Here is a 27,305-nt window from a genome sequence, read left to right on the forward strand (position 1 = left end):
GAAAGTTCAGCTTTGGCATTTGTATCATTTGTTCACAGGTGCAATTATACTGCTTGTTTATGTCTTCCAAAATTAAACTTTATTAAAGAATGAGATTGCTCTGCATTAACAGAAAAATTTGAAATGAAGTTTTCACAGTTCAGCTTCTGAACTCATCAAAGGATCTCAAATCCTACCCGTAATAGTACTTCTAACTTTCCATCTTCTAGATTCCCTGTGAATGACTCTGTGGAGACCTCACTCTTTCTCTCTATTTTCTCATTTAACTGTTATATCTCTCTTGGACCCTTCCTTCAGAGACTTTATTTGCTCATTTTCTTTAGTCCAACTCTAATGTGAAATAAGCTTCAAACAACAAGACTCAAATACGGTCCCACTATGTCTCATTGTTTTCTTTCCAAGCAGATTATGTTCTGATATTGCCCACATGAGTTATTTGTTCTGCTAATATCTTTGAGCACTATAAGAATGAACATAAGTTCATTACTATAGGCATATTAAGTTTGTAATGTAACAAAAAGAACTATCTGCAGTATATAGACATGATCACACACACATACATATCATTTCCTCTCTCATGGAGACCAAATGTAATTGTGTCTTGGTAGTAGACAATAGCTATAATTTGTAGTGGGGAATAATTCGCTTTAGTCACCACTTCATGGTCCATGTATATATCAATTATTCATATCTTCAGGTTTATTCATCTGATGTGACAAACAATATTGTCAATGCTTAACTTCATCTGACACAACCTCATTTTTAGGAATGAATGTTCTCTATAGTGTTGAGAAAACTTAAGCTTATTAAAGCTGAAACTGTCTCAAATTCAAAATGAGGGAGTGACAGAGACAAATTTACATTCAGGACTACACTTTATTTATAGCTTTCATCACCCTTATAACCTGAAAACATGAACGTTTGGATAACCCCAACTTTCTAATGACTTACCACACTGACCGATGCTATTTTCCTTGTAAGGTGGTTTCTCAGAGCAATTCCCTTCACAGTGCTCAGAAACAATATTGGACTTGACTGCATTCTAGATTTCCTTACAAAATTTAAATTCTGTTATAATCAGAACAGAAAGGGAAAGGAAATATTGATAAATCTGAACATTTCTAATATAATCTAAGAATAATACAGCTGACCTTTTACCTTTTTATCTCCAATATCCATATTTAATTTTGTTCCTTTGTACTTGCATGGATGAGGATGATTTTTTGTTTCAGCTTTGCCATTCTTAGAGACACTAGAAATTTGCACTTAGATCTTGTGACCCCAAAGTTATGACCCCAAATGAAGAACTTCAGCAAGTTAGAGAAATAGGTTTCAATACAACTATAGACACATGGTTTATACCTAATAACTCTTTCTACTCTGCAGAGGTTAGATAGTAATGTCTTGTAAGGCACAGAGGTCAGTCAAGCTAACTCTGAGCCCCACACTTGATCAGCTTGCTTGGTAGGCACTGTATTTTATGAGCTACTCCTCTACCCTAGCTGTTTGCTTGTTATTTTAGAGATGAGGGTCTCATGAGGTTTTCTGCCTGGGCTGGATTTAATTATGTATTCTGAATATACTACAATCAACAGGTTGTATTATACTCCTTCAAGACTCAGCCTTCTGAGTAGTTAGGATTACAGACATGAAGCACCAACACTCTGCAAATTCTGGCTTCTCCCACCTACAATTGACTATGCTTTAAAATTTAAGCATAGAATATATTCTCTTCATTGTGACTGAGTCAACCAAAACTGAATAAACTGACTTTAAACAGCAAAGGCACCAAAAGAACACCATACGCTAGGGAAATTAAAAACTCACTTTATTATTTTTTGCCAATATCAACTAATACAGAAGTTGAGTGCAGGCCAGGAAGGGATAATTCACAGATACTGAGTGAAGGAATACATCACTCATGGAAACTTTAACTGTTGCCTCAAAAAAAAAAAAACAGGATAAATAATTAAAAATAAAAAGAAATTTGAAGTATGAGGTTAAACAAGGAAAGCAGTTCAGGTTGGAAAATATTCAAGTTTACTAATAAATAAATGATGGAGACCTTGCAAAGGCAGAAGGTTGTTGATCTAAGAACTGGAAACATGAAGACTATTTTCTAAGAGCTCTGTGATTGAAAAGTATTTCAAAATAGGCAAGATATTTTTGAACATAAAAGTTGGCTCCTTCAAGATTCGAGAATCCAAGTATAGTAGAAACTTTTCAATCCAGTTTTTTTTTTTTCCCCAATTTACAACAGACCTGGAACTGTTGAAATTCAATGTATTTTGATTCTTTTTTTCTTTTTCCTTTGTGGTTGCAGAGTGAAATTAAAGGAACATAAAACGGATTTAGCTTGTCTTGGATGCTGAAATAATTGGCAACTTTTACATATCTGTAATTTCTCCCTTTTGCAAGAAAATAAATTCATTTTTTTGGCTTTTTTGAAAAGAATGATAGTGAAAGTTCCAGAGACTCCACTGGAATTATGTGGTAGCTGCTCCATGGCTTTTACTAGAACCATTGTCTGGTCACTAGTAGCAATATCTGCTAGTTAGGTCTCAAAATTGGGCTCCTCCCAGAATCAATCTTTCTTTTAATAGTCTAGGGTTTTTTTAAGTCTTAAATACAGAAATGTAAAGAACCTTAGGAGTACAGGAAGATACAAATATTATATGAGCTATAAAGAAAAACTAAGGCAGAGGACACAAATATCAGAGATTCGGCTCTAAATAAGGTAGATTGATATGTTAATATTTAAAATATTTTCTAGTCAACATCATTTGTTACACTTTTTGTACTTTGTTAGTTAATATGTGCCATTATAAGACCAAATTCAGTTATTGTTTATAAAGATGCCCGATTCAATAAATCAGACTGTAATGGAAAGTAATTAGGTTTCAGCAATTTCTATAGAGGACACATTAGAGAAATGTTAAAAGGATTTTAGTATTTTTTGTTTTTCTTTCCTTTTTTCTTATTGCATTCAATTTCTGCTAATTGTCTATTTTGGGTGAATTTTTAGTAAAGGTAAATTGTTTTATTTCATTTCAGTAAGAAATTGGCAGTTGACATATAAAATAGACCATTTGTTGAAAACCAACAAATACCTCTGTCCTACCAAGAACTATGAGCTACCAACTTTCAAAGTTATTAAACTAATTTAAACTACAATTACTTTGGGCCAATAAGACTCCTGCCAAGTGTTTGCTAGTGAATCATTGATTGTTAGTCTAATTTCAGTGCTAATTGTTGCTTCAGGTTTTCAAATGCCTCTGCAGTGAGACATTAATTATTATTCATGCTTTAAGAAGGGCTGATAAGGGAATGAGATTACAATCTTGTACAATTTTGGGTAACAAATTAAAGTATAAATTAAATTTTCCCTTAGGTAGAAATAACTAGCTTGAAAACCAAGACAATGAGAAACTTCATTCACCTTTAATTTTCTTTTTCTTACCTTGCAGACATTCAGAGTATCAGAGGGTTAGCAGTGGATTGGGTCTCACGTAATTTATACTGGATTAGTTCAGAATTTGATGAGACACAAATTAATGTGGCCCGGCTAGATGGCTCTTTGAAAACCTCAATTATCCATGGAATTGACAAACCACAGTGTCTTGCAGCTCACCCAGTCAGGGGGTAAAGTATGATTAGTATTTTTTAAGTTTTTCTACAAAAAATGTCATACTTTTGATCAAATTTTATATAAAAGCATGTTTACTTCAGAAAATATGTACAAATTAGCCATCAAATCAAGAAAAAATTTGAATATATAATTTTCTTAAATGCTTGATTAGAGATTTCTACTTGCATAAACTATTTATGTTACCTCACTAATTTATGCTTCCGGGACAATTCAGAATAAAAAGTGATGTGGAAACAGTCATTGATTTCATTATACTGTCAGTCATTAATGATTTCTACATGTGGGGTAGTACTGCTAGGTAGATCAGATTTTCCAGATCAGATTTTCCAGTTTTCTGGAGAGCAATGACTAGGTGGCTTCAGTCTTGATGAATGACATAAAACAAAATAATTAACTCTACTCGTAGTATTTAGTTTAAATGTAGAAGGAAAAAGAGAATAAGATAATTTTCTAGCAGTGGCAGGAATAAGCTAGAGTGGTGTTTTCTTTCCAGGCAAATAGAATATGGTCAGCAAGTGGCTTGATCCTTTTAGGCCTTCTAAAAAAAGACTACTTCTGAGCCAATAATACATTTTGATGTTTATTTCATTCTTTAGTGTATTTGTCTATTTCACATGGAGGTCTACATCTAATATGTTTAATCCATATTTCTGTGAATTAAGGAAACTCTACTGGACAGATGGAAATACAATTAACATGGCAAATATGGATGGAAGTAACAGCAAGATTCTCTTTCAGAATCAGAAGGAACCAGTTGGTAAGTGTCTGATTTGGAATATTAATCACTGCTGTGTCTAGTGGAGGAATCCTTTACTTCAGATCTACACCCAGAAATAAGGCATTAATGATCAGTAGCATAAATTAAAAGTCAGTCTATATCATTGTATTATCAATAGATGTTGAAGAGAAAAAGATCCCTTGTATTCCTCTCTCCCCCTTATTTGTCATGTGGGCTCTCTGGATGGATGTAATAGGTAAATTCATTCCAGAGTTGATAAATAACAGAAAAGCATGTAGATTTGTTGGATTTGCATGTACATGAGAACTCTAGAAGACAATACATTTAAAAAAGCCACAAGCATGATACCTATGCAGTTTATAGGCAATGAATGATATCAAATAGAATAGTAAATTCTGAGGATGGTAGTAAGGTGAATATGAAGATGGCTTGTGAAAAATTAAGAAGATAAACACTGCTTCAGAGCTGTTTCTGCAACCCAATTACAAGACACTGGTGAGATATTTTAGCTTTGCAGCCAAGTAGCTAAATTTAGAGACATGAGCCATATACCTATTTCAACCATTTACATAAAGAAGTTTAAAATGTAGGAATTAGTTTTCCTGTTTGTACTTTGGCCTCTTAGATATTGTGCATTGTATGATAGGTTAACTGCATGTAAATGAGTCAGTATTCAATGACAAGTATTTAATAACTTGTCCATGTTGGTTATGAATGTGTGTGATAATTATTTTAAAATACAATTTCAAAAATATGCTTTAGAAGTTACAAAGCTCAAAATAAAGTATTTTAGTACAATTAACTTAGAATCCCATTACAAGATCCATTTTTAAATCAAACTGGTTATTGCTTTTTGATTATTCATTTATTTAATAAATAAATTTATTGAACATCAGATTAGGCAGAAAACCTGATAAAAATTCAACACTATAGTTTGCCTTCAAGGGCACAGAAGCTTAAATTATTTGTTTCTCTTAACTGAATATGTAAAATTGAGATTATATTTGATAGAAACTTTCAAATAAAATATAAGAAAATGTTAGTAATTTTCAATTCTGGATAGTGAATCCATTAATATTTATTAATTTTCTCATTTATATTAAATGCTAGCTCCTCAATGTACTCCCAGTACAACTCATCATCATTTAGACAAAGCAAAGTTTCTTGCTTTCCATGGCAGGGAAATCATAATTTAGTTTTTTTTTGTGGTAGCTCAGAAGAGGAAAGGAAAAGTTCCATGAGTAAAGGAGTACAAAGCTGTTTTTACTGGTATATGCAATTATTCTGTCCATAAAATTTTTACAGTTTGAGAATTATTTATTATTATTATTATTATTATTGCCAGTTTGGGGTCTAGAACTCAGGGGCTGGGCACTGTCCTTGAGCCTCTCTGTGCTCAAGTCTAGCACTCTACCATTTCAGACACAGACACTTCCTATTTTATTTTTTACTTATTTTTTATTTATTTATTATTATTTATGTACTTAAAGGAAACCACTGATGTACTCGATGTTCATATGGATTGTAACTCACTGATTCATTTTTCTTTTTTGCAGCTAAATCCAAATGTGAGACATGATTGAAAGTAAACATGCATCATAATCTAAACAAAACACCTAACTTGGCATTTTATGTGTGTGTTTTACTAAAGTCAGAGTAATCACAGCCTACAGCAGTCTACACTGAATAATATTGCTCATGTTAGAGACAGATCAACAAAATAGTTGTCCATTGTTGAAATAAATATTCTCAAATAAGATTTATGGTTCAATCTTAAATTCACTATGTGTTTAGAATATTTTATATAATCAAAGATTTTATATACTACTTAAAGCCATTTTTATATTTGAAATGTTTCACATTATGAATTTTATCCCTTAATCCTCAAACAAAGGAATTAAGCATATCAATCAACATTACACTGCATGACATGTGAACAACCTATATTTTATTTCCTTGATGTTTTCTTTACATTTTTGATATAGTCCCAATTGAAAAATAATTTATTAATATTTCAAGTATACATTCTTGAATATATACTAATTTATTATATAGTACATATATACATATGTAATGTGTATTTTATTTACACATAGAATATATTAAATATACACTCATATACATATATTGTAATATATGCATATATAGATAATCAATAATGGACTTGAATTTAGGGTTCCAAACTCTCATTTATTTTCCATCATAGTTGGTAATCTACCACTTGATCCACACCTTGAACTTAGCTTTTAGCTGATTGTTGCTCATGGAGTCTCAGGCATCTGTGTACAGGGTGGCTTTAACCCACAAATTTCCAGGTCTCAGAATCTTAAGTATTTAAAGTCACAACTCTGACCCACTAGCATCTGACTATTAGTAGCTTTTGAAATGTAGTCATGGATAAAGTGGATGAGGTTCCAAAATCTTAGCAACATGAACCAGCTCATTAACTTTTCCAAATAATTGTACATATTGTTAATGACTTTTAAAATAGGATAAATTGAGAAAGGCTGATTTTCAGGAAAAAATATAATAGGCTAAAAGCAAGATTGTTATTAATTTGTGGTTGAAAACTGAAAATTTTTGAAGGAATTTTAGAATCATGCAATTTTAAAAGAGAAAGAGGGAGAGATGTGTTTTAAAGTGATATAGAATATATTTTGTGTTCTTCATCTTTCATGTTATTTAGTGTTTCATTAATTTTTTTGGCCACTTTGATAATTCAGTTTTTAGTTTTAAGTTTCATTTCCTTTCATAGTGAATATCTACATGCTTATTTAATAATCTCTATTTGTATTTTCTTTAATATTATATCTTATAGTGTGTGTGTGTGTGTGTGTGTAGGAGAGAGAGAGAGAGAGAGAGAGAGAGAGAGAGAGAGAGAGAGAGAGAGAGAGAGAGAGAGAGAGAGAGAGAGAGAGAGAGAGAGAGAGAGATATTAGACTCTGAACACATGGAGCTGTGATTCCTAGATAGGTATGCTACCATCTGAACCATAACCCCAGCCTATTTTTGTTTTAGTTATTTTGAAGATAAGTCTCTTGATTTTTTGCCCAGAACAGAATTAGACCATGCTCCTCCTGCCTATATATCCCACATACAGCTGGCTTATTGAGACAGAGTCTTGATAGTGGTTTCGCAGGGTTGCATTGAACCACAATCCTATTCATTTCCATCTTCCAAGTAGCTGGGCCACTGCTTTTGGCTTTAGTTGAAAGTTTGAAAAAGGATCTAGAGCTATCTACCTTAGACTCCCTAACTTTTCTTGGACCACATGTATGTTACTACATCCAACATTCCTCTGGGAAGATGGAATTTCACCAACTTTTCCTGCAGAGCTGGCTTGGAACTAAGGTTCTCCCATTATTAGGTTTCAATGTATCTTGGAATATTAGGCATGTACCCCTACCTGAAGCTCTGGGTTGAGAAGAGGGGAGGGGTCTCATGAACATTCAGCCTACCGAAGCTCAAACTGTGATCCTTTGATCTCAGCTTTCCAAATAGCTAGGAATATAGGTATGAGTTGGGAGAACTTTTGATGAGTTTTCTTTTCTTTTCTTTTTTCCAGGAGGAGGAATATGTGTAAAATTACTGGGGACTGAACTCCCGGACTTGTGCTAGCTAGGAAGGCATTATGCTATTGACCCATATCTCCAGTCTCTTTTCACACCCTTTGTGTTCTTCTATGTGTCAGCAGTGTTCTCATGTTGGTATGAATGACAGACATGTGTCACTGTGCCCAGTTTTAGATTGAGAAGGGTCACTTTTTCAAGGTTTTCTACATAGACTGGGTTCAAACTCGGATTAACATTACTCTCAGCCTCCCAACTAGCTAGGATTACCAAATCTAGTTTGGAATTTTGTTTCTTTTGAGGTCTTTGTATATTCTGGTTAATCCTTCATTGGAGGACAGCTGGTAAAGATTTTCTCTCATTCTGTCGTCTGCCTTTTTAGACTAGTTACTGTTTGCTTTGTTGTTCTGAAGCTTTTCAATTTTATGCAGTGCCATTTGTCAAGCTGTGCTTTTATTTGGAACTACTGAAATCCTGCTAAGGAAAGAGTTGGTTGTTACATATATGTTCCAGTGTTTCTCCTACCTTTCCCTCTGCTTGGTTGAAAGTTTGATGTCTTAAATGTTCTACACAAGGATCTAGATTCAGTCAGATAATAAAACATAAAACATGGAGAAACTGTTTACCAATACCATTTTCCACAACATACATTTTTTAAAACTTTGCTAAAATATCAGTTGGCTGAAGCTATATGGTCTTAGATCTGGGTCTCTTACTTTATTCTATTGTTACGTGTGTTTATATTTGTACTAGTGCCATGCAGATATGGCATTTTGGCACAGATATTGTAATAACTCTGGAATTGTTCTTTGGCTCATGATTGCTTTGGCTACTTGGAGTATTTTGTATTTCTTTATAATCTGTTTGATTGTCTTTTCTATCTCTTTTGTTATGATGTCTCCATTTTACTTTTTATTTCCTTTTATATTGCTATTGAGATTTGAGGCAGGCTGCTATCATGTAGCCCAGACTGGCCTTGAACATGTGATCTCCAGGTCTCAGCCATAGGGTGCTTGGAATTTAGATATGTGCCACTGCATTTCTCAAGAACAATCTAGTCCTAGTCATTAAATTAGGATAGTCAGCAATTTGGGTCTAATTTTTAAAATATGATTCTTGCTTAAAACAGAAATTTAAAAGAACTGAATTACAAATAATAAAGAGCATTTATTGAGACTATTTCAGCATTGTCATAGGGGACAAATGTTAACATCACCTCTCCAAACAGAAGTTAAAGTAGCATATCAAAGCTTTCCGAGACTCAAACATACAACTGAAGGGTAAGACATGACTGAGAGAAGCCAGGTTCAGAACAGGGAGAATGTTTGGATTTCCTTGTCATATTCATTAGTTGATACATTTTAAGGAAGTAAAAAGCGTTTCTTGATAAAATAGTAGGGCAGAAGCTAGCTTCATACTATTCTTCCATACCATTGTTAGTTTCTATTAGGACTAAAGCCTTCCTAATTTTGTTGTGGATATAGTTGCAATGACCGGCCTCTATAATATTTCACAATCCCAGTAGCTAAAGGAGTTTTGTTGTTGTTGCTTGCATTTCATACTATTGCATATACTAAGCAGCCCCCTCTCCTTATTTGCTTCTGTTATTTTAAAGATAAGGTTTTCTGCTTTTTATCCAGACTGGCTTTAACATCAAGAAACTGTCCATCACCTTGACAATAAACTTAAATTAAATAAAAAAAGGGACTGTTTCTTGAAAGGTGGGGGCATCAAGGAGTGGGGGCTACACTAACAAAGAGAGGAAAGAGGGAGTCATAATATTCAATGCAGTCATATTTAATACAGTCAAAGTCATATTCAGTTCAATATAGTCACAGTATTCAATGCATATCCTATAACATTAAAAAATTGAGTTGAGAGGTTGAGTTGGGATGTGTGCGAAAGAAAGATTAAAGGCTGACATTAACCAAGATGCATTGTCTTCATAAACTGACTTGTTGATTGGTGATTTCTGTACAACTACTTGAATATAATAAAATGTAATTAAAAAGTAATATTCAGGAAAAACATGTAACTGAAATATTAATATTATATATTAATATAATAAATTATGTTTATTATAATTTATAATTTATTGTAAATTATAAATATATTAATATAATCAATTAGATAGACAAAAATCTGAATAATTTTCCTATAATCTGCACCTCCTGAGTAGCTCAAGTCATGATTTACAGTCACAAGCTACTCTTGCTTGGCTTAATCATCTACATTTTAATGTTGACAATATGTCTTCTTCCCTGTCTACATCTTCAGTGTGCCTCTGTCACAAAGATCTCACTGTCAAGATGCTATTTCAAAGCATATAAAGGCACAGTTAAACTTTCATAAATTTAAATTTCAAACATCATTTCAATATGCAAACCTTGAAAAGGTTCTTTAAATTTTATTATATAAAACCATCTGGAGAAACTTGGAAAACTCTGATTTGAGACTCTTCTAAATCATTTAAATTATAATTTTTGGGAGTATTTTAAATGGCATTGCAGGTAATGATAATTTATTGAAATAGATGAGAACTTAGAAGTGGTATTTGGTATGTAATAAATATATTAGAGAAGTACTATCTCTAAAATGTTTTAATTTTTAAAAATTTGTCTTTTAAATCCACTTAAGATTTAACATTTTCATTTTTATTTAATTCCTTACAGCAGAGTACATTAATTTAATTTTGAGTAATTTCAAAAAGAAAATAAATGAAATACATAAAATGAACTCTCTAGTTGTAATTAAAACACACAAACTCATCTTTTAGTCATAAAACTTACATGTAGTGGAATTATATTATTTTAAACTATTATATAGCTGTTTCTTACATCAATGTGTGGATTGTTTTTATTATGAGAGAATTTACACAGTTTTAGCAAATTACTCAAAAATAAACTTGCCAATTTAAATTAAAATGATCAAATGAAGTATGAACAGAACCCTTTGGCTTCCATAAGGAATGTAAGTAGCAGAGTGGGCAGCGTTTAGAACAAGATAGGTGAAAGCACATTTATTTTCTTCTCATAAAGTTTTTGAATTCAAGTATTGAGTTCTTTTTTGTATTAATCACTTATTATATCACTTGATCTAGGCTTCCTTATATGAGAACCAGATCAAGTTGATTTCAAAATAAATAAATATGTTTTGCTGAATAAAACGCCTATACTTAATAACTACTTTCTTCAGGAGGCTCTGAAATCCTTTTGAAGGACTGTGAACCTAGTATTACAAACAGAGTTATACTTATCTGAATAGCTTCTTAAATATATTCACAGCTAGCCTGTTGCTCTAGAACTATTTATTTTAACAGTCTAAAATTTACTTTCAATTATGTTAAACAAATATTACTCCATTACAAAGTAGTTTTATTTTTTCTCTCAAGGCTAATTCTCTGACATTTGAGCCACAGCTCCACATCTGGGTTTTTAGTGGTTAATTGGAGATAAGAATCTTACAGATTTTCTCATCTGGGCTGGCTTTGAACCACAATCCAGATTTCAGCCTTTTGAGTAACTAGGATTACAGGTATAAGCCACCAGCACCTGCCTGGATAAGTGAATTCTCTTTTAATTTATTAAGACAGCAAATCTGATTTCATCATTATTTCAGTAAAGTGTATCAAACAATTACTCAGTTTTTTTTTACTTAAATGTATGATGATAACAAAGTGAAAACTTTTATAATGCAAAACCATTTAAATGAATAAACTTTATAAATATGTGTCTAATAATACTTATGTAATTATACTTAACATAACAATTGACAAGATGATCAAGCATACCTTGAAAGATCTGATACAAAATTATTTCCAGTATGTATTTCCATACACAACAAATAAAGTGCAAGTGTAAAATAAAGATATTTCTGGAGAATGTCTTCTTAAATATATTTCACCAGCCCCTTGCTCAGAATGCTGTTTATTATGATTTAAGTAGTTCATTAAAAATCCTTCTGTAAAAATACTTGAACTTTACTAAGGATAACTCCTTAAAGGCACTTCTAATTTTCCCAACAGATTTAATTAAATAATCCATCCATTTTGCCTTTATGTGTTTTTGTTTGTTTGTTTTCTCTTCTGGGCATCTAAAGCAATGAAAATGATCAACTGATTAGAGTCTACAGCTCTTTCTTGTATGTACTTGGGTCCACAGCAAAGATACATGGTAATATGCCTCAATGATCTCTGGCCCAAACTCATCATTCCTGCTCTGTTTAATTCTGCTTTATACAACACACATTAGAAAAGGAAATCTGCAGTTTATTTGGTAGAAGAGTAAGTTCAGATGTTTTGGAATAATTGGGAGTTAGGAACATTTATTATCAAACCCACATTCTTTCACAAAGAAATTCAGGAAATTTAAAAGCATTCTCTAAAAAGGCTAGACAAGATGATGTATTTTTAATAATCTAGTTTAAAGAAAATAACAGATTAGTCTTTCAAAGTCACAAGTGAAGCTAACAGTGTAAATGCAATTTTTTTTTACAACTATTGGAGATGATCACAAATCTGACTCCTCCATTGCCTTGCAGCCAAAGCAAAAAGAAATATGATCAGGTGAATTTTTATATTTTCCACATACAGCTTTTTCTGGCAAAGGGCCCTACAGGAAATTTCTCCCATCGGGCTGTGGATAAAGAGGTCACTGTGTGATGTACTGCTTTCAGACACTATATTCTAAGAAGTAGAACAGAGGGTTTTCTCTGCGTACTTCTAACATCATCTTTTACTCAAACCAAAGGCACCATGCCAAAGCTTAAGGCAGCAAGTGAATCAAGAAGAGACAAAACACAGCAAACTATAAATGGAGATCTTTGCTAGTTTGTCTTAGTTGGGTGCTCCTGTTTGAAATAGCCATGCGCCAAAATGAACTACATATTTTAGTAATGAACTATAGAAATGATCCCTGAAAGTAGTCTTTGAACTACATATTTTAAAAGTAATTTTCCATCAACATATTTATTAATTCAATTTTCTTCTAAAATTCAGAAACAAATTTCTGAGTTACATTTCATGCCATTAATTTGTAGTGCTAGTATTTTACTTTGAATTAAATATGTAAATAGAAAAGAAATCGACATTTAAATGTGCTCATTATTTTAAAAGATAAGTTATCTACACAATAAATTAACAAACTATACTGGCTTAGGGACCTGTATAATAATCAAATTTTTTCTCATAAAACAAATCAAGCAGTGAAAATTTTCACCTGGAATGTGGTATATAGAATATAGTTGTAATCGTTTTTACTTCACTGTTTTTGTTTTTAATTTCTCTAGTGAACTTTCCAAATTTCTGTTAGCAAAACATATAATTAAAGAGCTAATATATTATATGGAATTTTTGGATTATTTCTACTTGAATGAAACTAGTCTGGTGAATAAACACCACTCTCTGCTCTGTGACTTTTTGTACTTGGGAATTGTATGGGCTTGCCTGACATTCTCAGTGTACTTGAACTCCTGCTATGTCTCTCCTTTCCTTTTTATTTTTATTTTATTTATTCGATAATGGGGCTGTTTTTGAGCCGTGTTTCAGTAGTTAGACTAGACATAAACATAGACAAACGTCATAGTTTTAGTTTGAATAGGAAAAATTTTCATCAATGCATTTGTTCAATTCTTCATAAAAATTTAGCACCTGAAATTTTGGGGCTCTATATTATGACTTTAATGTGCATATTATATTTTTGCTATGATATTTTATTGAAAGTTAAGTATAAAATTACATACCTTTGATAAATAACTGAATAGAAGCTAAAATGGGCCACATAATCCAAGAAGTTATTAAATTAAAGGTTATTTTTCTTTTTTTGCTCACTCGATTCTCTGAGGATTACCCTAGGAAAAGTTTATGCTCTCTATGTCCAAGTACCTGTGCCAGAGAACAATGTGGATCCCCTGAATAATTCTTACCATGTAGACTCTGATATTGCTAGGTAGGCCAGTATGTAAACAGACATAATGATAACACAAACCCTTTTCCTAGTCTGAACACTGTTTTCCTTATCTGTAATATTTTCCTTATTTGTAATATGAGCTACCATTTCCCTCAATGTCACAAAATGCTTTCAAAATCAATGATGATAACCACTAAGTATCTATAACAGTTTCTCAGCCCAGTTAATTAGCCATTTCTCTATTAGCCAGTTTTTATTTTCTAAAGAAAAAGCTGAACTTTCAACTTATTTTTCTAGTGGTGCTAGGTGAACAGCCTAACTGATTGCTCTTATGTTTAAATTGTATAATTTAATTACAGGTCTATCAATAGACTATGTGGAAAACAAGCTTTATTGGATCAGTTCAGGCAATGGAACCATAAATAGATGCAACCTGGATGGTGGTAATTTAGAAGTAATAGAGTCAATGAAAGAAGAATTAACAAAAGCTACAGCCTTAACTATCATGGGTAAGTACAATGAGTCTATGGCTATGCTGTTTCTTATTGATTGGGGGTTGATTAATGATGATTGGTTGAAACCTTAGAAAATTACTGTTCCATTAACACCAAAAGCACATTCAAATTGCACATCTCTGAGATTTTCTTTCTTTTTTATCTTTTTAAAAAAATATTTACAAAACAGTCTTACCAGATGAGACACTTAATGCTGTTAGCAATAGTAAGTTTCAGTTTAGCATTATTGATTCTTGGCTCCCTTGTGACTTGTATTATTTTATGGTTCTTCTCTGAGCTCCACTGCAGTGTTCTAAAGTGTAAGCACCTTGTGAATTTGTCAGTGCAGTGCAGTCTGGCTAATCTCTGTTTGTAAAGAATAGCTTGATCCATCTAGATAATTCAAGATAAGCTAGCAGGGTCCATTAGAGCAACAAATGAAATTACTCCCTTACCCAGTAATCCTTCTTCATAGTTAGGAATAAGTAGAGAGTTTGCTGATCTGAGTCTCATTTCTATTACTTTTGTTACTCTCCTGAAAAAAATAATAAAATCAAATAAATACATTTTAGAAAAAAGTCCCAGAAAAGTAAAGTGATTAAGAAGGAACCTAAGAAAGAAGTAAAGATAATAAATCAACTTCTATGGTAGTAAAATTAGAGACGAAATATTGAATTTTTTAAAGTTAATTTGAAGAATTAAAACCATAAATGCTCTATGGTGAGGATTTGCTGTGTTTTTGCTTTGTGAATAATAGCTCTAAACTACTTTTTGTTGAGTGGCCATCGTGTGAGAAATAAATACTCCATAAAGAATCTCAGTAGTTACATTTGTTACAGGAAACTGGAAAGAAATATATTGGGAAATAGGAAAACTTTTTAAAAAGTGCACTAATAATGAAGTCAACATAAGTATTGATTGTGTCTTTGTGCCAGTCCTGAATATAGTTTTAAAGTTTATTCATAAAGTTAACACATTATTTATTTTCAATACTATACAACCCACATCCTATAATCTTTCAGTACATTCACTATTCCACAGATCTAATATCAGTCCTTGTTTAATTTTTCCTTTGCCTTGTTTTTGTTTCTTACTGTAAATAGTATGACTAAGAAAATATTATGAGTACATAACATTGTAAAAATGTAATGATCAGTGGAAGATTTTAAGATTCCCTAGACAAGCATAAGTTTTATCACATTTGGTTTGTGACCAACCATGGTCACAAAAATATCTATGAAAGATTAAAAAGGTATATATGTGCAAGTTATTATTTCAGATACAATGCATCTCTTTCATTCTTGTAAAGGACAGATGGAGGAGATTGCTTCATCCAGTTACTAAAATAAAAACTACATCCATAAAACTGTTATAGTTGAGCCATAGAGATATCATATACATATATGTATCATATTATAATGCAAATCAATTGGAGATATATGTGAATATGTATTTTGAAATGCTGGTTCTGTTTAATGGGGGATGAAAATGTTGAAAGACATGACACAGAACAAGGTACATTGGATTCATATACTGCCTTGTTTAATTACATTACTCTTGTAAAGCTACTGAAATATGATATTTTTTAAAAACTCTGTACTCACATCAAAATTAAAATCTATGCCAACTATATTACCCATACAAAACTCATGAATTTTGCCCAGGTAAGGAGTCCAGGTATCTGCATCAGGCGATACTATTTAAGTGGCTTTTGGCAACAGTCTTATTTTTTTTTTTCCGTAGTTGCTGTCCTCCTTTAATTTTCATGAATAGTGTTTTTTTTAATCCTGACAAATTCTTTCATAGAAGTATGGTTTGAAAAGTAGTTTGTTTTTCCAGATGAGAAACCTAAACTTATAAATAATGAATCACTTTAGAAATACACTCCAAGCCTCCAGTTCCTAACAGAAGGGGCTGTGTCATTCTTTCTATTGGAGGTATAGAATTCATGTATATATATATATATATATATATATATATATATATATATATGTGTGTGTGTGTGTGTGTGTGTGTGATATGTGTGATATATATTTATATATACATATAATATATATATATCACATTTTCTTGATCCATTCATCTACCGAGGGGCATCTGGGTTGGTTCCATATCTTATGCGTTTTGAATAATGTGTGATAAACATAGTTGTACTGGTACCTTTAGTATGGCCTTGATTGTGATCATTTGAATAAATGCATAAAAGTGGGATTACTGGGTCATAGGGGAGCTCTATGTGGAGTCTTTTGAGGAACCTAAATACTGCCTTCCAAAGTAGTTGAACAAGTTTACACTCCCACCAACAATGCAATAGAGTTCCCTTCTGGCCACATCCCCTCTAGCATCTGTTGTTATTAGAGTTCTTGATTATAGCCATGTTAACTGGGGTCAGGTGGAATCTCAATATTGTTTTGACTTGCACTTCTTTTATGGCTAGAGAAGTTGAACATTTCTTCATGTGTCTACTGGCCATTCTTATTTCCCCTTCAGAGATGTCTCTCTTCAAGTCTTTAGTCCACTTATTAATGGGACAGTTGTTTCTTTGAGGATTTGTTGTTGAGGGATTTAAGTTTTTGAATTTTAAGTATATTTTAGATATGAGACCCTTGTCTGTAGTATGGCCAGTGAAAATCTTTTTCCAATCCGTGGTCTTCTACTGATCTTGTTAGCTATGTCCTTTGCTGTGAAGAACTCTGCAGCTTCATGCAACCCATTTGTCCAACCTTTCTTTGATTTACTGTGTTTCTGGGTCTTTATTGAGAAAATTTTGACCAGTGCCAAGGAGCCCTAGAGTAAGTGAAGTAAGCCAGGCCCAAAGAAACATAAATTCCATAGTTTCTCTTATTTTCAATAACTCGTATATGTCTAGGACAAGCAGAAAAGGTCAAAAGCTATGTACATATGACCATATAAGATGATTTTAAGCAAAATGAAATGTTTTAAGTGAAATGTTTTTAATGTATATATAATGTACTATGTGAATTTTTCTTGGTTCTTTTGTATGTTCTTCCTCTATGGTATAACAGCTGTTTTCACTGTATTCGATTCTAGTGTCCTGCTTCTTGTACATACATTGTTCTAATTTGAGGAGGGGAAGGGAAATAACAAAATGCTGAAATAAGGATACAGGTTGACCATTGTAATAATGAAATGTAGAAGACACTATGTTGAAAACAAACTTTATAATTTGGAGGGGGGGAGTTGAGAAGGTGGGGAGGGAAGGGATGGTAGGGGACAAACAAAGGAAGAGGTAACAATGCTCAATAGAAAATGTACTCAGTCATCTGGAAGAATATGGCAGAGGAGAAGAAGATGGGAGATAAACAAGATAAACAAGTGTTCCAGTGAATAGTCCTAGGCTAAAGAATCACATCAAGTGTGCCATCATAGTACAGGGAGTTTGGCCAAAGAGGAAAAATCCAAGCAGCTTGGTCAGGGAGACAGATCTGAGCACTTGCTGGTGTCCACAGCAACAGTGGTGGCTACTGCCATGGCTGCCATATCTTAGGAACTTGGAACAAAGGCACCAGATGCAGTGTGAGAGCGAATTCTACTCACCACCAGCAAGAACTGATAAGGAGCACAAATCTTTATCCTCTTGATTGCAGACCAGGATTAGGACAGAAACCAAGAGGTTAGCTTGAGTACATCCAAGACATCCTTACTCCTTCTCACAGAGGAGCTGTGGGAAGGTAGCTCCTCCTTCACCACCAGAGAAGAACTCCATCTTTGATACTGACAAACGCATAGCTGAGCAGCTAGCACCAACTCAGGCCATAGAAGAAAACAAGAGGAGCCATTCACCAGGTCACAGGAACCTGATATGACCTGCTGGGATCAGCTCTACCCAGGGGAAAGTTGCCCTTCCCAGGAGATGTAGCTCTGCCCCCAGAGGAGTGACTTTCTTCACTGGACAAACAGAGCCAGAGGCTACCCCTCCCCACTGCAGCCTAGACAGCAGGAGGGGTAAAAGAAAAACAATTGACACTCAGTAAACATAAATCCTGGGAATGGCTCCAGGCTGGGCTTTGTGAGTGTCTCAGGAGCTAGCCCGTCAGGAAAAAGCTACTGATTGCTGATAGGCCTCAACCCTAACCAGAACCTAGCCTCATCCCAGAAACTCCAAGCTAGAGGAAACAGCCATCTCTCTCTTTTGAGATACTCAAAGCAGATCTCCCTCCCACTGAACTAGCCTGGGAGGAAGATAACCAAGTCCTGGGTAAGGCAAAGCATTTTTCTGCCTGCTCAAACTGACTTATGAAACCAATCAAACCACAGAAAAACCAAACACCACAAGCAAACCAGAGACTCCACCAAGAGACTGGTTAGGACACAGGGGAGATACAAGATCCCTCCCCCCCCAAAATTTTTTTTTCTACCTAATTGTTTTTAATTTTGAAAAGATGTTTTCCTTTTTTTTTCTTTCATAATTTTTAGTTTAGGTGTGTGTGTGTGTGTGTGTGTGTGTGTGTGTGTGTGTGTGTGTGTGTGTGTGTGTGTGTGTGTGTGTGTGTGTTATCTCTTGACATTTTGATGATTTTTTTGCATGACTTAATTGCTGTTCTACTCATCCATAGGTAATATACTCATCATCGATTATTAGACCTTATCCTTCATTGTGTACATACTTAATTCAGAAATTGACTACTCAATTCATAACTTCATAGGCTTAACTTCTTTAATATTAGTATCATTTCTTTATACCTACATAATCTTTAACTATTCCATTTTTAATTTTTTCTTTTTTTCCTTTTTTTATCTCTTTCCTCCTTTCATCCTATCCTTTTCATCTATCAGTACTATTTCTTTATATTTACATAATTTTTAAAATTTAATTTAATTGTTAAATTTTTTTAACATGGGCAAGATAATGAGTACATTTCTTATCAAACATTGTTGTCTCCTTACATAATTTTTAAGTTTTTCATTTTTTAAATTTAATTTTTTTCATTTTTTCTTCATTCTTTACCTGTCTCCATTCATTCTGTTCTATTCATTTCTTTGCTGTGATTTGGACTTGGTTAAATTCACTCTTTCCTTTCACTTCTCCACATCCTTCTAATCCTAATTTTCCCTACACCTAATAATTTCTGGTTTTCTGTGTCCTTCTTTGATGTTCTGAGCACATAATCCATAGTAGTTTGATGTTGAAGAGATTGTGTCTGTTGAATTAGATTGCAGCCATTTTGACTGTGCAACTACAGGACTTTGGTTGATGCTTGCCTTAAAATAGTGTTTTAACTCAAAATTGGTGTTACTTTCATGCCAAATGGGCAGAACAAACCAGAGAAACACAAGAAAAATGGGAAGTCGAGGTACCTCAACTCCCCTCATGATAATCAGCTGACAGAACAGTTCATGAATAATCCAGAGGAGAGTTCCCAAGAAACTCAACAAACACTGATGGTAAACATGTTGAATGAAAAGATTGAAAGCTTGCAAAGGACTCATTGTGAGCTTGATAGGGAGCAAGACAAGGCTAACCAAAATTAATACAGGAACTTTGCAAGCATGATAAGGTTAACTAAAAGTTAATACATGAACGTTGTGAGTGAGAGGAAACTAATCAAAGATTAATACAGGAATTGCATGAGCAGGCTGAGAACAGTCAAAGAGTAATACAGGTATTGTGTGAGTAGGCATAGAACAGTCAAAGTGTAATACAGGAATTGTGTGAGCATAAGGAAGCTAATCAAATACAGGTATTGCATCCAATACAGGTATTGGATGAGAATAGACAAAGAGCAATAGAAGTATTCCTAGAATCCATAAACATACAGCTGAAGGAATCCAGGGAGACCACAAAGGGGATGCTGATTGGAGCCCATCAGAAGGAAAGGGATTCCAATGAAACCATAACCAATCAACTGGGGATTTGAGAATAAATACTGTACATCAAATTAAGAAAGTAAAGAAAGTCAGGGGCTGGTGGCTCATGCCTATAATCTTAGCTAATCAGCAGGCTGAGATTTGAGGATCGCAGTTCAAAGCCACCCCAGGCAGGAAAGTCTGTGAGACTCTTATCTCCAATAAACCACTAGAAAACTGGTAGTAGTGCTGTGGCTCAAGTGGTAGAGTGCTCACCTTGACCTGAAGAGCTGAGGGATATTGCCCAACCCCATAGTTCAAGCCCCACGACTGACCAAAAAAAAAAAAAAAAAAAAAGAAGTAAAGAACTCCATACAAGACCTAAAGTAAAACTCCAACAAAGAAGTTGAAGCCATCAAAACCAACCAATTAGAAGGAAAGCAAATAAAAAACAAAGCAGAAAGTCTTCACATTAGGTTAAACCATGCAGAAGATCGAATCTCTGAGGTTGAAGACAACCTAGATATTTAGAGAAAGAATGTACAACTATCAAAGACAAATCCAAGAAATATGATAGATCTACTCAACATTTATAAAACACCATCAGAAGGACTAATCTGAGGATCATGGGAGAGGAGCACCTAGAGACAGTCTAGGAAACTTATTTAACAGGATCCTTGCAGAGAACTTCCCAATCATGCAAAAAGATAGGCCTATTAGGATACAAGAAGTCTTTAGAACCACGAATAAACCAGACCAAAACAGGACATCCAATGTTCACATTGAAATCTACACAGGATCAATTCAGACCAAGGAAAGGATCCTTAAAGTTCTTTAGGAGAAAATGTCAATCACCTATAAAGGGAAACCAATTAGAATTACCTCAGATTTCTCAGAAGAGACAATTAAAGCAAGAAGAGCCTGGAATGATGTATGCCATGCCCTAAAGATAAACAACTATCAACCAAGAATACTGCACCCAGCCAAACTCTCCTTCATAATAGAAAGCCAAATAAAAACCTTCCATAGCAAAGAAAAACTGAAACAAGGAAGTGGCGCTGTAGCTCAAGTGGTAGAGTGCTCGCTTTGAAATGAAGAGCTGAGGGACAGCGCTCAGGCCCAGAGTTCAAGCCCCACAACCGACAAAAAAGAAAAAGAAGAAAAAGAAAAAAGAAAAACTGAAACAATATATCTCTATCAAACCAGCCTTACAAAGATACTTAAAGATGTCTTGCACATAGAAAAACAACAAGACTACAATAAAGGCCAAGAAACCACATCCAAACTGAGAATCCAAGAACCATAGGAAGAACCTAGTTGTCACAGCCCCCAAGAAGGTGGATAACATGGCAGGAACTACCAAACACCTCTTAGTCCTAACTCTCAATAGTAATGGACTTAACTCTCCAATTAAGTGACATAGACTGTCTAGTTTGTTTAAAAAGATCCTTGTATCTTCTGCCTTCAAGAGTCACACCTTGCCCATAAGAACAAACATTCTGAAAGTGAAAGGCTGGAATAAAATCTGCTAAGCTATTGCTTCCACCCCCTAAAAAAAAAAAAAAAAAAAAAAAAACCAGGTTGGAGTTTAAATCCTAATATCAGATGAAACAGACTTCAAATTAAAATGGTGAGCAGAGATAAAGCAGGTCACTACATTCTAATTAAGGGATCTGTCCTTCAGAAGGATATAATAATTCTAAATACTTATTCACCAAACAATGGAGCATCCAAACTTATCCAAGAAACACTACTTCCCCCAAAATCTCCCATATACCCAAAGACATTAATTGTTGGGGACTTTAACATACCACTAACCCCACTAGATAGATCAACCTGGAAAAACTCAACAGAGATAACGTAGATCTAAACACTGCATAGATCAACTAGATTTAACAGACATGTACTGAATATTTCACCAGCAGCATCAGAATATATGTTCTCTCAGCAGCACATGGAACATTTTCCAAAATAGACCACATTTTAGGTCACAAAGCAAATTTGTCTGAATTTAGAAGCATTGAAGTTATGTCCTGCATTCTCTCAGACCACAAGGAAGTAAAACTAGAACTCACACCAAAAGCCACCAAAGAAAGTCTTGTAACACATGGAGGCTGAACAACATACTGTTGAATCACCAGTAGGTCATAGAAGAAATTAGAAAGGAAATTCAAATGTTCATGATATTCAACAAAAATGAACACACAAATTACCAGCTCCTCTCGGACATAGCAAAGGCAGGACTCAGACGCATGTTTATAGCTGAGTTCCTATATCACGAAATTGGAGAGATCTGAAACCAACAATATAATGAGACATCTGAACCTCCTTGAAAAAGAGTAGCAAGCTAAACCCAATCCAGTAGACAGAAACAAATAATTCAAATTAAATCAGAGTTAAATCAATTAGAATCCAAAAATAAAACCAGAAAGAATCAACAAAACAAAGAGCTGCTTCTTCGAAAAAATTAAAATTGACAGACCCTTAACAAATCTTATCAGGAAAAGAAAACACACCCAACTAAACAAACTCACAGATGAGAATGGAAACATCACCACAGAAACAACCGAGAATAAGAACATTTTAAGGGAATACTTCTCAAAACTTTAAGCTAACAAGTTTGAGAATCTGGAAGAAATGAATGATTTCCTAGCAAATATCGACATGCCAAAAACTAAACCAAGATGAGTTAAACCAACTTAACAGATTCATATCAAGCATCAAAATAGAAAAAAGCAGTAAGAGAACTCCCATCTAAGAAAATCCCACGACAAAATGGATTAATAGTGGAATTCTACAAGGCTTTCAAAGCAGAACTCACACCAATACTCCTCCAACTTCTCAATGAAACTGAAAGTGAAAGTTTGCTACCAAACTCTTTCTGTGAAGCCATCATAACCCTCATCCCAAAACCAGGCAGGGACTCATCAAAGAAAGATAACTATAGACCCATTTCTTTGATGAACATTGATGCAAAACTTCTCAACAAAATTTTGGCTAATCGACTTCAACAATTTATCAAAAAAAATCATAGACTAAAATCAAACAGGCTTTGTTTTGGTGACTCAAAGTTTGTTTAATATAAGCATATCAATTTATAATTAATCACATCAACAAGAGCAAGGATAACAATCACATGGTTATCTCAATTGATGCAGGAAAAGTATTTGACAAGATCCAACACCCTTTTATGATGAAGGCCCTGGAAAAATTAGGAATCCATGGAGCTAATTTAGTCATTTTAAAATGCTACTCTGGGCTAAATCTGTACAGATATAGGCATATTTTTTCTGATGGATAGAAATCAAATTCATGTAGACTTTTTTTTGACTGAAAATCAGAAACACTTCTTTCAGGATTATTCATGTTTTCTAAACTGAAATTAGATAAAATAAGACAAAAACTAAAAGCTACATTAAATACAAACTGTTTTGAATGTTGGCAAAACAATTTAATCCTATGCATATACAACTTAAAAAAAGTAAAAATCGGGGCTGGGAAGGTGGCTCAGTTGTAGAACGCTTGCCTTGTATGCATGAGGCCCTGGGTTCGATTCCTCAGCACCACATAAGCAAAAAGAAAAAAAGCTGGATGTGGCACTGTGGCTCAAGTGGTAGAGCATTAGCCTTGAGCTGAGAAACAGTGCCCAGGCCCAGCGTTCAGGCCCCACGACCAGACACCCTCTCCCCACAAAAAAGTGACTTCAGAACTGTCTAGAAGATTATTGATGATTGCAGTTATAATTAGTTAAAAACAAATTTGGTGCTATGATTTTGGGTTTACACATCTAGAAAATAAAGAAATATTTTTGCTGAAAGTGGCATAGACAACTCTGTCCTGGGTCCCCTAAAATATCCCGTAGGCGATAGGTAATAATAGCTGAAAAGCCACACTTCTCTTGTAGACTGAGATAAAGGAGTTGGTAGGGGTCGGAATGGTGAGAACGTTGAAAGTTGTGACACTGATCAGGATGCATTGTATTTCTAAACTGCTTTGATGAGTTGCAATTATTTGTACAATTATTAGCAGATAATTAAAAAGGACAAAAAGAAAACATTCTTCTCACCATATTGTCAATTCTCTAGAATTATAATTTAGAATTGTAACCTAGAGTTGTAAGTTAGGTTTCCTGGTTATATTCTGACAAGTATACACAAAATTAAAGCAAACAGTTATGACATTTTTTATTTCTTCTTTCTTTCTTTCTTTCTTTCTTTCTTTCTTTCTTTCTTTCTTTCTTTCTTTCTTTCCTTTCTTTCTTTCTTTTTTTCTTTCCTTTCTTTCTTTCTTTCTTTCCTTTCTTTCTTTCTTTCTTTCCTTTCTTTCTTTCTTTCTTTCCTTTCTTTCTTTCTTTCTTTCTTTCTTTCTTTCTTTCTTTCTTTCTTTCTTTCTTTCTTTCTTTCTTTCTTTCTTTCTTTTTGTTCTCTCTCCTCCTCCTCTTCCTCCTCCTCCTCTTTCTCCTCCTCCTTCTGTTCCTCTTCCTGTTCTTCTTTCTCCTCTACATTTTTTTCCTCCTCCTTTTCCTCTTCTTTCTTCTCTTTTGTCCTGCTCAAGGTTGGTGTATTTGAGCTATAGATCCACTTCTTGCTTTTTCCATGGTTAGTCAGAGATAGGTGTCTCATGGAGTTTCCTGCCCTGGCTGTATTAGAACCATAATCATCAGATCTCATCCTCCCACCCCCACCCCTGAAGCACCTAGGATTAAAGGCTTAAGCCACCAATGATTTATTAATATTGGCTATTTTAAGATGCTAAGCTTTAGAGAAAGCTTTTCTCCAAAACAGAGAAATGATCCATATCTTATTCTACCCACAGAGCATTATTTTATATTGAATTTTAAAAAATATGAATCCTAATGCCTAATAAAATCAAGCTGATTGTGAAAGATTGAAATCTGTTCGAGGTAATAAAACCAAATTGTTCCAACATGAAGTTTAGTAGGAACTGAGTCTGGGCTTCATACGACTTTCTAAGATTCCTCCACATCTAGATACAAGAGTGACAGTGTATGATAAACTAGAGAGTAAGTGGTAGAAAATATGACAAAGTGGGGAGATAAAGTCAGATCTGTGATAGAAAAATCTCTTAACTCTGCATATTCTTGCTGCAAGAACATTAACTCTGTGGCAGATATTTTACTTTTAAAGAGAAATGAGCATTCCAGACTTTTATTTAAAATCATACAAATGATAAATACTAGGAAATAATTATGTATTTTTCAGAAAAATGCTATGCATGCTCACATGCTGTGCAGTCTAACTATGTTTGCAATGAAGAGCCAAGCAAACTCAGGAACACATGAGTACCATTTGCTATTTTAATTTTGGTCATCATTTATACTGGTGATGTTAAGTTTTTGAGAGAAAATAGAGCTAAGATAGTCAAGAATCAGCTGTATCACTAAAGAGAACTTTGGTAGTTAAAAGAAAATGTTCTTGGAGAAACTGACATACTTTATAGAGAAGTAATTGTTCCTCTTCTGAACAACAGGACATATGATTTATTTTCAGCTTCCATGATATTCCTTGTTGAAGATGAGGAACACACAAATGTGAGGTCTGAAAGTTATTTCCATTAAAATTTTAATTAAAAAAATAATTGCTAAGCATATTAACTGCACCCCTAAAATAACAATTGCCGATATTCATTCAACAAATGAATAGTCTGTTCTCTACTGTATATGATAACCACTGATATTTATGATGGCAAGGATACTGAATTCATCCAAGTTACCCAGTAGCATGGATAGAAGAAAATGCGGAAGTCAAATAAGTGAAACCTATAGTTTGATTCTTTAGTGATGGAGGAAGAACTATAGATGTATGAGTTTTAGATTGATAGATTAGGAAAGGATGACTAAAATAGTGAATTTTGAGTAAAGACTTGAAGAGACAAGGTAAACTGAAGAAAGGACATGTGTAAATTATTATATTACTTAAGCTTTGATTTTAGAAACACAGAATAATTTAATTATAATTATTCATAATAATTTAATTAAATAACTATTAAATTAATTATTAAATTATGAAATCTTTTAGATTAATTTGAGAGTATCAGTTCAGGAAGAATGGTAATTTTACCTCGATTCTCCACTGAGTATTCACTTAGTCAGGTGTGATTTACACATTGTATACATTGATCATTTTATGGGACTCAATGCCTTTCAACTTGTTGACCAACCTATGACATTGAACAACTAATTTGTCCCCTTCCCGTTTTTAAAGGTCATCTTATTTAATGTGTAGTCTCTAATGTTAGAAGTGGCAAATAAAATAGTTCTTGCTTTCAGTTTTAACAGGAGCTCTAAAATGGTATCTTCTGCCAGTTTTTTTCTGGTGTTTAGTCTGTTTATAAAGAATCTTTTTTGAATCATATACTTCAGTTTGGTGGCATTTTCTTACATGACTTTCAAATACCATGTGCTCTAAAAATAGTTCATAGTAAGCTATATGATATTTGATTTCCAGGGTTTTCAATTGTAAAACTTTTTCTTATTTGTTTTATTCACCTTATGTTGGCAACTTTGACATTGTCCTGGTTATTAATGCCTACAGGAGAAAGTGAGGTAGGTTCAGGATAATCAAATATCTGCTTGAACTTCTGTTCCTTTGAGAGGGCATGGGCAAATAGACTAAAGTTATTGAGTATTTTAAGGGTTTGAGGACTGTTTATAGATTTCATTTACTGTACAATTCCTATCTCTCTGTGCATGTACAGTTTGAGGGGAGACTGTCTATATTTATGCTGTAGACAAAGTGAAAAAAAATCAATCCAGAAAGCTGAGCTAAAGTATAATAAAACAAATATACTAGTAGAAATAGGTCTGTGGGTATTTAGGCTAGAATTCATAAAATATCATTATTGCAATTGATGCATTTGGGCTTTTAAGGTAGATGAGAACTATATATGTAAAATAGAGGTGTAGACATTAAATAAACCCATAAAATTTATAGTATGTTTATATAGAAATCAGTGGTATATATGGATTTAATGATCAGCAAATAGCTGTCATAATTACTCAAATAGGATTAGTAAGTAAATATTAGAGAAACATTTAAGTTCAGCTCTCAAAATCAACAGATGAGTAGAAAAGAATGGGTTACTTACATGTTTCAGTCTCTTGTCAGATTTACTCTTAGC

At 33.7% G+C, this 27,305-nt stretch overlaps 1 protein-coding gene across 5 annotated transcripts in view; it reads left to right on the forward strand.

Annotated features, from left to right (window-relative positions):
• Lrp1b (LDL receptor related protein 1B) overlaps positions 1-27,305 on the forward strand; it is a 1,866,674-nt gene that overhangs the window by 1,299,208 nt on the left and 540,161 nt on the right. For all 5 annotated transcript variants that reach the window (XM_070023764.1, XM_070023773.1, XM_070023793.1 and 2 more), the window contains exons 30-32: positions 3,468-3,642; positions 4,312-4,406; positions 14,223-14,372. In XM_070023764.1, coding sequence (XP_069879865.1) covers positions 3,468-3,642; positions 4,312-4,406; positions 14,223-14,372 — 420 coding nt within the window. The remainder of the gene's footprint in view (positions 1-3,467; positions 3,643-4,311; positions 4,407-14,222; positions 14,373-27,305) is intronic.

Source organism: Dipodomys merriami, unplaced genomic scaffold, assembly GCF_024711535.1.
Source record: "Dipodomys merriami isolate MVZ:Mamm:240054 unplaced genomic scaffold, mDipMer1.0.p SCAF_1, whole genome shotgun sequence".
NCBI classification, from domain to species: Eukaryota; Metazoa; Chordata; class Mammalia; order Rodentia; family Heteromyidae; genus Dipodomys; species Dipodomys merriami.